The following is a 12,629-nucleotide window of genomic DNA, read 5'->3' as shown; positions in this document are numbered from 1 at the left end:
CCCACTGCATGCACTGATCCCTTAGCCTCAGAGCCCCCTCACTGGTCCACCGCCATGGTCACCGTCCCTATGGTCGTCTCCTCTGCTTCTCCCTCTCAGATGGTGCGTGATCTTCCCATCCTCTGGTGCTCTGTTCCAGTTCTCCACTTCCCTGGAGTTGGCAGCCTTTTGTGGCTGCTGGCAATTAATAGGCGCCGCCATCTTGGGATTTAAACTAAAACCACCGTCAGCAGGGCAGGAAGGGAAGAGTGCAGCACTGTTGGAGAGGCAACGATGAGCGGCATTGCTGACAAAGCAGTGCGCTGTCAGTGTAGCGCATCGGCAGAGCAGAGATGCTCTGGGTGCTCTGAACTGCAGGAGGAGGCAATACTGAGGTCATCGTAGATGGATAGTACCAAGAGAGTACTATACGATTTTGAGGGGCAGAACTGAAGGAGCATTGTACTGTCAGAAAGGCAGTACAAATATAGCACTGTTTTATCTGCTCATTATGCATTTATTCAGGATCATTTTCATGCATCTGGCAGAAGATCAAGAATTGCACTTGGCATTCCAAGTGTGGTGTAATCAAAGTTTAATTTAGCGGAACGTGTCTTCCTTAATTTTGTTCTTAATGCCCTGCCTAATGAAGGCAAGCATGCCACGTACCTTCTGTACCTCTCTGTGTACTTGCTTGGCCACTCTCATTGAGCTATGGAGCCCCAGATTCCTTTGCACATCAATGGAGGATGTAGTAGTAAGATCCAAAACTGGGGTATTATACCTAAACCAGGGAAACCACACTGGGATGAGAAGGAATTGGCTATCATAGACTGGAAACACAGGCTATATGATGAGGGAGTGGAAGAACAGATGAAAAGCTTTCAAAGAGCTTTTGCACAGTGCTCAACAAAAGTGTATTCCCATTAAAAACAAGGTGGCGGGGGGGGGGTGTGGGGGGAGTCCCTTGGATAACTAAGGAAATAAAAGAAGACATCAAATTAACATTGTGCGTACAAAGTCGCCTAAAGTAGTGGAAAACTGGAAGATTGGGAGAATTTTAAAAATCCACCAAGAACCACTACAAGTAGCAGAGAAAGAAAAGGTAGATCATGAAAATAAACTAGATGAGAGGGAATTAACATTGATTGGGTAATGTGGATATCACAACTATTTTGTGTAGGCCTTCACAGTGGAAGAGTGTTTGTCATGGGAGGTGAGGAACTCTATACAAGAGCAAGCTTAACGGGCCAGATGGTTCTTATTTTTTATTTTTTTTTTAAACTTTATTTAAAATTTTATGACATGAATAAAATAAAAATTACATTTAAAGAAATAATAAAATATAAGATAATAAAAATTAGAATACTACATCATTAAAATACACAAATTAACTCCCCCAATAATTATAACACAACATTAATCATCTAATTTAAAATTAGTCCAACCCTCCCCCCAAAATAAAGAGTGAAAAATTAATTAACAATATTGTAAATAAAATAGAAAGAACCCCCACTTACAAAAAAAAGGATAAAACTTAACAACAAACAAAAAAAATTACTAACAACAAAAAAAATATCAATACTAAAATAATACCCTTAAACATATATTTAAATCAAACATAATACATGTATTTAACAAATGAAATCCATTTTAAAACTAAGTTCAAATATTAAAATCATATATCAACCACATATCTGTTATACAAAAAATCATAATTAATAATACATAAATACAGAATTTCTATTAATACCAAGTTTCCTTTATAATTCATCGAGAGAACAAAAACATCCCTTAGAAAAACAATCAGATAAACTTTTTATTCCCTTCCACTCCCCTTTTAGAAAAAAAAGAACAAACTCTTATAAAATTCTCCATATTCTTCATTTATAACATCTTCAAAATTCTCTATCGAAATTAACTTAATTTTATTAAACTCTTCTCCCTCAATGTGTTTGTACTTAATTTTCTTCTTTTTCTTCTTATCACCTTTCCCCTCATCTTCCTCTTCATCTAATTCAACATCCTCAATTTTTGACTTATTATCTTCTGTGACATCATCCTCTTAAAAAAAGAAAGAAAAAAAGAGAAAAAAAATCCCAAAAAAAAGAGAAAAAAAGGAGAGAAAAAAAGCCCCCTAATTCCCTCTCAATTACAATCAGAAAACAAAAAGAGTTAAAAAAAAATTTATTTAAAAAATAAATAATAAAAAAAAACCTTCACTTCTTAACCCAAAAATTAAAAAGAAAAAAGAAACAGGTCGGAGGTCACAACTACCTCCTCCTGTTTAAACCGCCCAAAGCGGTAACTCCCCCAAAATATTGGGTGTGAGATAACTCACAGGTAGCTGATGACTTCTGGAAACTAGTGCCCACCCAGTTCCCTCTCCCAACTCCCATTTCATTAAACTATCATCATTATTTAAACTATTTAAACTCTTCTCAAAAAAAAAAGATAAAAGATTTATTTTTTTAAATCAACGTAACCACTTCGGTCACCATTGCTTCCATTTCTTTTAAAAAACTGGATCCCACCTTACATCTCTACTCTCTTTGGAGACCTTGAAGGACTGCATCGTTCCTGAAACTGCATGATTGGTAGAGACTGAGCAAAGTCCATAACCTCTTTAGGATTGTCAAAGAACTTTGGCTAATTTCCATCCTAAAAAATCTTCAGTACCGCAGAATACCTGAATGTTCCCTTATGTCTTTTTTTCCACAACCGTTCTTTCACAGAATTAAATTCGCGTCGTTGAAACATAATTTCTTGACTCAAATCTTGATAGAAGAAAACAGGATTATTCTGAACCATCAAAGGAGATCTATTTTGCTGGGCATTTCTAATAGCTGTACGTAAAATTGTCTCTCTGTCACAATAGTTTAAACAACGGATCAAAACAGATCTTGGATTCTGTCCGAAAAAGAATTTCTTCTTAAAACTCTATAAGCACGTTCCAGTATTAAACGTTCAGGGAATTTATCCTGACCTAACACTCGTGGAATCCATTCAGTAAAAAATTTTCTTAGATCTGGTCCTTCTATGCCTTCTGGCAAACCAACAATTTTCACATTGTTCCGTCTAGATTGATTCTCCAAATAATCAACCTTTTTTGCTAAATTTTTATTTTGGATCTGCAATGTTTCAATTATTCTATTTTCATCTTGCAGTTGACCCTGTGCATCGACTAAACCTTGATCACACATTTCAAATCTTTCAATGGTTTCAAGCTTAAAAGCTCCATTAATGACTTCCGCCACCACATTAATCTTGGAAATAAACAGGTTCACAAAATTAGCTAAGTGACTCGATACAGAATATATCTTATCTTCAAGATCCTTAACAGACATTTCAACAGAAGTAGATTCAGGCATAATGGGGTCTTGCTGTTCCTTAGAGACCACGGGATCTTCTGTCCCTTCCCTTAATTTAGTATCTTTTCTAGCAGTTTGACTTCGTATAAAAATCCCTCTCAAAGTCCCCCCAGCAATGCCAGGAGACTGAAGATCAGGGTTATCTTTAAGCCAAATCTCTTTAATCATCTTCACTGAATCGATGTCTGGAAAAACCGTTGTAATTGAAGATGCATTTTGCAGCGCCACCACTGTAGCAGTCGAATGACAGCTCTTTAACTCTCCAGCTGGTGGCACCCCAGCTGATTCAACTGTCAAAGTCTGAGTAACAGCCCTCACAGTGGCCGTTGTGTGAAATACTGGCACCCGTCCAGCTCTGGTCTGAAAGCTGTTGAGTGCGACCTTCAGAGAGCCTCACTGGCTTAAAACAAAGCTTCAATGCCGAACTCTGCACGTCCTCCTCTGGATCCATTCTACGTTGAGTCCTGGCTTCTTGTAAACAAGTAGGCTCAGACAATTTTGGAAAATGTAGTTTTTCAACAGTCTGTTGATATTTTCTTTTACCTTTTTTTGCATATAAACCATTAGGCACTAATCCAACACCTCTTATTATTTATAAACTTTTAAAAGAATTTTAACGGGCACTTAAAGACAAAACAATAAATCAGAGTCAGGAGAGGTCTGGAAGGCACGTCTGTTCCCTACGCCATCTTGCTACGCCCCAGGTTCTTATTTTTTATGTTCTTTTGTTCAAACTATCAATCATTGGAGATCCCATGCCTTCTGGTCGGTCAATCTGCCATGAGGTTAGGATTAGGGTTGGGCTTATCAAATACTTATAGTCCATGTGGACAACATCCACTGCCTTACCCTCCCTCATCAACTACCTTGTCGATATGTGGAACGGTATATTGGACAGTGGGGGGGGTTCTGATTCACTGACTTGCATTTGTTTTTATCTTCCGGTTAGGTATGCTTAAATCTTTCCGATGTGTTGCAGGTTTACGGTAGCTCTGAGCATTTGGCAGCATCTTTGACTGCGAGCCATGAGCCATCGGACCCCAAAGAGGAGACACAGGAGCAAATGAATCAGGGCAGTCCAAAGCACTCCGCCAGCACAATCCCTGGGTAAGAGTAAAGCTCCAGCCTTTCCTCTGAAGGAGCTGGTGAAGGCTCTGTTCTCCCCAATTTTCTTTTTGAGTAATTTCTGCTCACTGAGAACATGTGGTTACTTAAAGGCATCGCAGAAGTGGAATAGACTGAATATCACCACATATTAGAAAATATATATATACAGTACCATTATCTGTACATTGGGGAATGTGCATATTTACACTAGGATTGCTGCTTCCTACTGCCCACTAATGTTAAATATTGTGGGGATCTGTACATTTACACTAGTACATACAGGGTATCGGAATTTGCAATATAAATCACAACGAATCTCAAACATAAGACATAGGAGCAGAAATAGGCCATTCGGCCCATTGACTGTCCCGCCATTTAATCATGAGCTGATCTATTTCCCCACTCAGCCCCACTGCCCAACCTTCGCCCCATAACCTTTGATGCTCTGGCTCATCAAGAACCTATCAATCTCTGCCTTAAATACACCCAATGATCTGACCTCCACAGCTTTCTGTGGCAGCAAATTCCACAGATTCACCACCCTCTGGCTGAAGAAATTCCTCCATATCTCTTTTCTAAGAGGGCACCCTTTAATCCTGAAGTTGTGCCCTCTTGTCCTAGACTCTCCCACCATGGGAAACCACCTTTCTACATCTACTCCATCCATGCCTTTCAACATTCAAAATGTTTCAATGAGATTTCCCCCCCCCATTCTCCTAAATTCGAACTACAGGCCAAGAGCTGTCAAACACTCCTCGGATGATAACCCTTTCATTGCCAGAACCATCCTTGTGAACCTCCTTTGAACCCTCTCCAACGTCAGCACATCCTTTCTTAAATGAGGAGCCCAAAACTGCTCACAATACTCCAAGTGAGGTCTCACCAGTGCCCGACAAAGCATCTCCATCACATCCCTTCTCTTGTATTCTATTCCTCTCGAAATGAATGCCAACATTCATTGCCTTCTTCACCACTGACTCAACTTATAAGTTTGCCTTCAGGCTATCCTGCACGAGGACACCCTGGTCCCTTAGCATCTGGGTATTTTCAATTTTCTCCTTATTTAAACAATAGTCTGCCTTTTTTAATTTTTTCCTTTTTTTTGCATGACTGTACACTTTCCGACATTATATTTCATTTGCCACTTCTCTGCCCATTATCCTCATCTGTCTAAGTCCTTTTGCAGCCTCCATGTTTCTTCTGCACTATCTGCTCATGGGCAAAGTGTTATCCATATCAGTATAACATGGGAATGCTGATATTAACAAGGAAAACATGAAGAATATTCACTTTATTATCAACTGGCTGTGGACAATATGAATGTGGACAAGCTGCATGATAATGACATTGCTCTAGGAAAGCTGGCATAGCTTAAAGAATCTTTACCAGCTGAAGGTGGTGGGGGTGGGTGGTGGTGGGGGGAGATAGGGGAATATATGAAGTTTAATTCTTGTGTGAAAGTGATTTACATTTGAGTGAGAGAGTGGGCACAGTGTTATGGGTCAAAGTTTAATCTTTTTGTCACTCACATGGGAGAGTTAATTTAAGCAGTAACCAGCACCTTTTCTATTGAACAGTTTGAGACCTGGTGCATCTTCAACCACTTCTCACTTTGATCGAGCTGAGAGTCCCAGCCATGGTCCAGCTGGTTCCAACACTGTCCCCTGGTTTGCATTCTCCATAGAGGACGAGAGTGAGCTTTGTGCACTCAGCCATCGAGTACCATGTCCCGAAAGGCAGGACCTGACAGATGCAGCGTCAGATATTGAGATCAACAGACCAAGGGCCAGAACATACTCGGGTAAGAGACTGGTGTAGATTACCATACAAGATCAGGATTGCAGAGTTGGCTGCATTATAAAGTGACTTTGCCTGAGTACAGTGGAAACCATGCTGGAGGAACTCAACAGGTTTCGCAGCGCCCGAAGGAGGTAAAGATATATAACTAATGTTTCGGGCCTGATCCCTTCTTCAAGGTATGAGCCAAAAATCAGGCAGGTGCCTGAATAAGAAGACTGGGGAAGCAGGGGCAGGGGGAGGAGCACAGACCAACAGACAAAAGGTGATAATTGGACATGCATTGGTGGGAAAAGGTGAGAATTGATAGGGGGAGTGGATAGGGAAAGAGAGAGAGCTAGAGGAAAGGTGAAATAGGGATGGGGAAGGGTAGAGGTGGGGCGGCCAATTGAAACTAGAGTAATCGATGTTAATGCCATCATTCTTCCCATTCAGTAATGGTCCCAGAATACAATGTTTGCTTCATTCTACCCATCTCACTCTCCTTATTGTCTTTTGTAATATCACCACTTTAAAGCGCCATCTGGTGTCAGAGTTATATAGAGATTCTGAATGAGATTCATCCTTCACACTGATGAGACTTACCTAGACCGTTGGACCCTAGCAAGTTTATAACTGAACCAGATCTCTGAAATGGGCTCCCACAATCTCAAACTCACGAGAACTCAGTTAACTTTAAATCATTACAAAAGTCCTCCACATAGAAGCAGTAATTAAGTTTACTCTGTTGCATGCTATATCATTAATAAATAAGGAGAAAATGAATGTTCCTCATACTGCTATATCGTTTTACTTGTAGTACGTCTGTCACAGGCAGAGAGACACCAGACGAAAGACATAGCTGAACACATGCAGTATCATCTACAGACTTCACCCAGTGCCCTGTATAGGTTTTTCCAGGATCGCTTTGTCCTGGACCTCATCACTCCCCTGGTATTAATGACCAAAGGTCTGAATTCCAGAGGTGAAAGTGACTGCCCTCAACATCAATGAAACATTTGAATAAGTGTGACATCGAGGTGCTCTCGTAGAAGTGAAAGCAATAGAAAACACTCCAGTGGTTTGAATTTTGGATTGTACGAGTGTTGTGATTGTAGAGGTGAAGCTTCTGAGCCCTATGATATAACTGTGGGGGTGCCTCAGAGCACAGTCACGGACCCATTGCTTCATCAATGATCTTCCATCCATTGTAAAATCAGAAGTAGTAATTAATTTTACTCCGTTGCATGCTATATCATTAATAAATAAGGAGAAAATGAATGCTCCTCATACTGCTAAACTGAAAGTTTGCTGAAGTTGCATGGTATCCCATTTCATTCTCAACTTCTAGGCAAATAAAATTTGGGGTGGCGCGGTTGGCCTAGCGGTTAGCACAATGCTGTTAGAGTGCCAGCGACCCGGGGTCGAATCCAGTGCTGTCTGTAAGAAGTTTGTGCATTCACCTGTACCGACATTGTTTGCTTCTGGGTGCTCCGGTTTCCCCTCACCTTTCAAAAAAAATCTTACGGGGATTGTAGATTAATTGGGATATTTGGGCGATATGAGTTGTGGACAGGAAGGGCAAAATCTTTTTTTAAAAAGCTGACCTTGCCTATGTGCAAAGGCTGGTAAATGGCCATAAAAGTTGTGGGCAATCTCCAGTAAGAGAGAGTCTAACTGCCTACCTTTGGACTTATTCCATTATCAACATCTTGTGGTCATCACTGACCCAAAACTCGACCACCCTAAATACTTATTCCTTTCACTACCAACCACCAGTACACAGTGACTGCAATAGAAAAACAGCATTACTTGCATGTTCTCCTCCACATCGCACCGCATCCCCATTTCCAACAAAATCACCGTCTTAACTGGAAGAACTTTAGTGGTTCGAAAAGGCAGGAAGTGTCCAGGATAGGCAACAGTGATTACTAGTTTATGGCAGTGGTTTTCAACCTTTCCCCCCCCCCCCCCCCCCACCCCCGCCATACCACCTTAAATAATCCTTTACTAACCAGAGCACATATGACTTAGGTGCTCTGTGGTTAGTAAGAGATTACTGAAAGTGGTATGTGAGTTGAGAAAAAAAGGTTGAGAACCACTGGTATATGGAGTATCCTGGGGTATTTCTCAATCCTAAAAAAAAAGCCCTACATTTTGGTGAAACCATAGAGGATTCCAATGGAGAACTGGTCGTTTAATGGTGATTTTGTTTCAGGCGTTGTGTACTGCTGTTAATTCACTGTGGGTTGAGTTCATTGGCTGCCATGGGCTAATTGTTTTCCAGATGTTCTCGCCAGCAATATCAATCTCATGCGTGTTCGCAGCAACAGTGTGGATCATAGGAGCTCCACTCTAAAGGGTCTGCTCTCGGCTCCTCGAGTTGAGGATCACTCTGCTCCTTCAGAGAACAGGATGATTCCAGGGAGAACATTTCCCAAATCGGCATCCAGTGGAGCACTGTCACATCTAATCTCTCCAGGTAAGTAAGGATAGACATCCCGGATGGAAGTTATAGGGGTGAAAAGGGTGAAGGATTCATGGAATTGCCCATCCCTAGGTAACTGTGTCTAGATTTGGGTCACCCTGGGAATCTGCAGAAATGCATGGCCCAGAAAGGAGGGGTGTGGGTTGATATCAGGTTGATAATGGTTGATAAAGGGCAGAGAGTTCGGTACAGGGATGTTCTTCTGGTTGGCAATTGATAGTAAGCGGTGTGCTGCAAGGGTCAGTACTGGGCTCGCAACTGTTCACGATATACATTAACGATCTGGGTCAGAGTGAAGTGCATCTAAGTTTGCTGATGACACTAAATTGAGTGGAGAAGCAAATTGTGTAGAGGATACAGAGAGTCTGCAGAGAGATATAGATAGGTTAAGTGAGTGGGCGAGGGTCTGGCAAATTAAGTGAGGTTATCCACTTTGGTGAAAAAAATTGGAAGATCAGAATACTATTTAAATAGCAAGTGATTGCAGCATGTTGTCGTGCAGAAGAACTTGAGAGTGCTTGTGCATGAATCATAAAAGGTTGATTTGCAGATGTAGCAGGCTGTCAAGTAAATGGAATATTGGCATTCATGGTTAGAGGGATGGAATTTAAGAGCACGGAAGTTACGCTGCAACTGTACAAGGCACTGGCATCTAGAGTACTGCGTGCAGTTCTGGCTTCTTATTTCAGGAAGGATGTACTGGCTTTGGAGGCAGTGCAGAGGAGGTTCACCGGGTTCATTCCAGAGATGAAGAGGTGAGCTTATGAGGAGAGATTGAGTTGTCTGGGACTGTACTCGGTGGAATTTAGAAGGATAAGAGGGGATCTTATGGAAACATTTAAAATTATGAAAGGCATAGATAAGATTGAGGTAGGTAAGTTGTTTTCAGTGGTGGGGGAGACCAGAACTTACATAGCCTCAAAAGTCAGGCTAGTAGATTTAGGATAGAGATGAGGATTAATGGATTTTCCCAGAGGGTGGTGAATCTGTGGAATTTGCTGCCCTTTGAAGTAGTGGAGGCGACCTCAGTGAATATATTTAAAACAAGGTTGGATTGATTTTTACATAATAAGGGACAAGAGATATGGGGGAAAGGCAGGTTGGTGGAGATAAGCTAATCATCAGATCAGTCATCAGTTGAATGGCAGAGCAGGCTTGATGAACCACTTGATGTTAAATCCCAGGGCTGGAAACTAGTCAGAGGGTAAGGAAGTGTGGTTGTGATGAGGATTCTGGGGCAAGGTTTTGATTAGCAGGGGTGAGTCAAGGAGAGAATTTTTGGATGCATACAATTTGTTTTGGGGTCAGTGGCTGGGCTGGGACAGGCATGGGATGGTGCTGATGGGAGCACGAAGATCAGCGGCTGTGGGAGCAGAGTTTTCACAGGCAGTGTGGATTTGTACTGTAGGCAGTGTACTAATGGTGGAGAGTTGTTGCAATCACCAAGAAGGTGCAGTGCAGAATCTGGGAAATGTCTCTGGATATCTGTAAAGTAGCTTTAAGTTTACCAATTTCTTCTCCATTTCTGTCCTTCAAAGGTCTCGGTTGTCATTTCTGCCAATCCTCTGGTCTTCCTGCATTCTTCACACTGAAACCCTGTCCTCACATTGTGGGACAGAGTTAGAACCCATTTGGTTGTATCGCTGGCTGAAAGTCTCTCTGAAGCAATTCAATAATTAAGTAGCAAATATTAACAGCTGCCATTTGTTTCCTTGCTTCAGAGCTGATCCGTGGGCCCCTGGTTGGTGCGATTTCTCAACACTCCCTTTCATCAAATTCCTCATCCAGGGAATCCTCTCCGAGCCGTGATCATTCACTGAATATCACAAGTCTGCGACCTCCGATAATTATCTACAGTTCTGGAAAGGAGTTCGGCTTCACTTTGCGTGCCATTCCAGTCTACGTAGGAGACAGTGACATCTATACAGTGCACCATATGGTCTGGGTAAGTGGGTCCTGGGCCAAATAATGATACCCACTGAGGGACTAGTTTGGAAACCATAGTTAGACATCCTGACTCTTCCCCTCAGTTAAAATGGTGCATTTGAAGCAGTAGGGATAATTTTTCCATTCAACCTGAAGATTCAAGAGAAATCACTACACCAAGAATTCAGTGAAATTGCACACCGTAAGTTGAGGAGCAGAGCAGATGTGAGTGGAAAGGAAACTGGATAAGTGCCTGAGAAAGGAAGAAATAAAAGCATGTGGTAAAAACGCAATGCTGGAGACATCAGCAGATCAAACAGTGTACTTTATATAGCAAAGATAAAGATATATCATCATTGTTTGGGGCTTGATCCCATAACCAAGGTATGACAAAGTGTAGCAGGCACCTGAACGAAATGGCGGTGGAAGGAAGGGCAGGGGGAGGAGCAGAGTCCCACAGGCAGGAGGTAATAGGTGGATAAGGGAGGGAGGGAACACCAACAAACGGAGGGTGAGGGGGTGTAGCCTTGTGAATGGAGTGTGAAAAGGGTGGAGAGCTGGAGGAAAGAAGGGAAAGGGGAGGGAGAATGGAGAGTAGGCTGGCAGAATCCGGAGAAGTCGATGTAATGCCATCTGTTCGGAGGGGTGCTCAGATGAAACATTAAGCGTGGGTCCTCCAATTTACAGGTGGTCTTAGTGGGACAGTACAGGAGGCCATGGACAGACATGCCAGTATGGGAGTGGGGTGTGGAATTGAAGTGGTTGGCCATATAGTGATGGATAAGTTGAGAAAGAGCAGAGGTTTGTGTGAGCGCTGATCAGCTGGGAAAAATGCCTTGACACTGTGTTGTGCATTCAAATTATGTTGATTCCATTGGAGCATGTCGTCTGCGAATCTCAGATTTATTTGGTTTTGAGTAACAGGCTGGACTTTGGGCAGCATGGGAATTCTGGTGGAAAGATCGCTGATGAACTTCAAGGGCTAGGAGAGAGGCTGAGAAGTTTCCAGCCATGCTGAAGGAAAATTCAAGAAGAGCAAATGGAACACCCTGAGAGAGGGAGTGAGAACTGAAGGAGTAGTCTCCTTTAAGCGGTGGTCACGGCCAAAAGGGTGGGGGTTTTGGATGGTATGCATTGGAAGGTATGCAGAGATGGAGGGGAGTAGCAGTGAATTTGGATGTTGGTGTGGGAGGGTTAGAATCTAGTGCATGGCTAATGGGGAAGGGATTGGACCCCTAAGTAGGTAGTTAGGGCATTAGAAATGATGGAGAGCAGTGAGATTTCGGGATCAATGCATGGCTCAGGCTTTAAAATGTAGGGACTGGTAGTGAATATCGGAGCCTCCTCATCTTTGTACTGAGCTGCCATTTTTGCTTTGCTGCAGTCAGTAGAGGAAGGAAGCCCAGCTCACAAGGCAGGATTGAGCGCTGGTGACCTCATCACGCACATCAATGGCGAATCTGTTATGGGACTTGTTCACACGGAGGTGGTGGAGATCCTCCTAAAGGTACTGCCATTGCGGCCTGAATATCTTGTGATGGGTTGTGCAGTCAGTAATCCTCCAGCTCTCCCTTCCCCATTCCACTGAGATCATATCTCCTCGATTCCTTTCCTGCTGGTTCAGTCCTTCATTATTTCTGTATTCCATAGTCATCGAGTTGTGCAGCACAAAAACAGAGCCCTTGACCCACCAACCTATGTGCACCTGTTGTAATCCTGAAATTTCTGCATTAGGGCTTGTCTATTTAAGTGGCTGTTTAAATGTCCGTTAAACATCTGACTCCTGCCACTCCTCTGGCAGCACGTCCCAAATGTGTGTGTGTGTAATTGTAAAAATCTTTCTCCACCAATCTCCTTTAAAACTCCTTCCTCTCATCATCTTGGAAAATATATTTTCACATTCATATTTATGAAGATTAAATGTTTTTATCTTCCTCTATCACCCTCCATAACCCCAGTGAAAACTATCTCGTCCCATAACT

The 12,629-nt window shown here is 42.3% G+C and overlaps 1 protein-coding gene across 3 annotated transcripts in view; it reads left to right on the top strand.

The window, feature by feature from the left end:
• Positions 1-12,629, top strand: part of LOC138758588 (microtubule-associated serine/threonine-protein kinase 3-like) — a 76,817-nt gene that overhangs the window by 50,361 nt on the left and 13,827 nt on the right. For all 3 annotated transcript variants that reach the window (XM_069927759.1, XM_069927758.1, XM_069927757.1), the window contains 5 exons: positions 4,330-4,457; positions 6,035-6,258; positions 8,521-8,715; positions 10,443-10,666; positions 12,032-12,154. In XM_069927759.1, coding sequence (XP_069783860.1) covers positions 4,330-4,457; positions 6,035-6,258; positions 8,521-8,715; positions 10,443-10,666; positions 12,032-12,154 — 894 coding nt within the window. The remainder of the gene's footprint in view (positions 1-4,329; positions 4,458-6,034; positions 6,259-8,520; positions 8,716-10,442; positions 10,667-12,031; positions 12,155-12,629) is intronic.

Source organism: Narcine bancroftii, chromosome 3 (assembly GCF_036971445.1).
Source record: "Narcine bancroftii isolate sNarBan1 chromosome 3, sNarBan1.hap1, whole genome shotgun sequence".
NCBI classification, from domain to species: domain Eukaryota; kingdom Metazoa; phylum Chordata; class Chondrichthyes; order Torpediniformes; family Narcinidae; genus Narcine; species Narcine bancroftii.
This window is presented reverse-complemented; position numbering and strand designations above follow the sequence as displayed.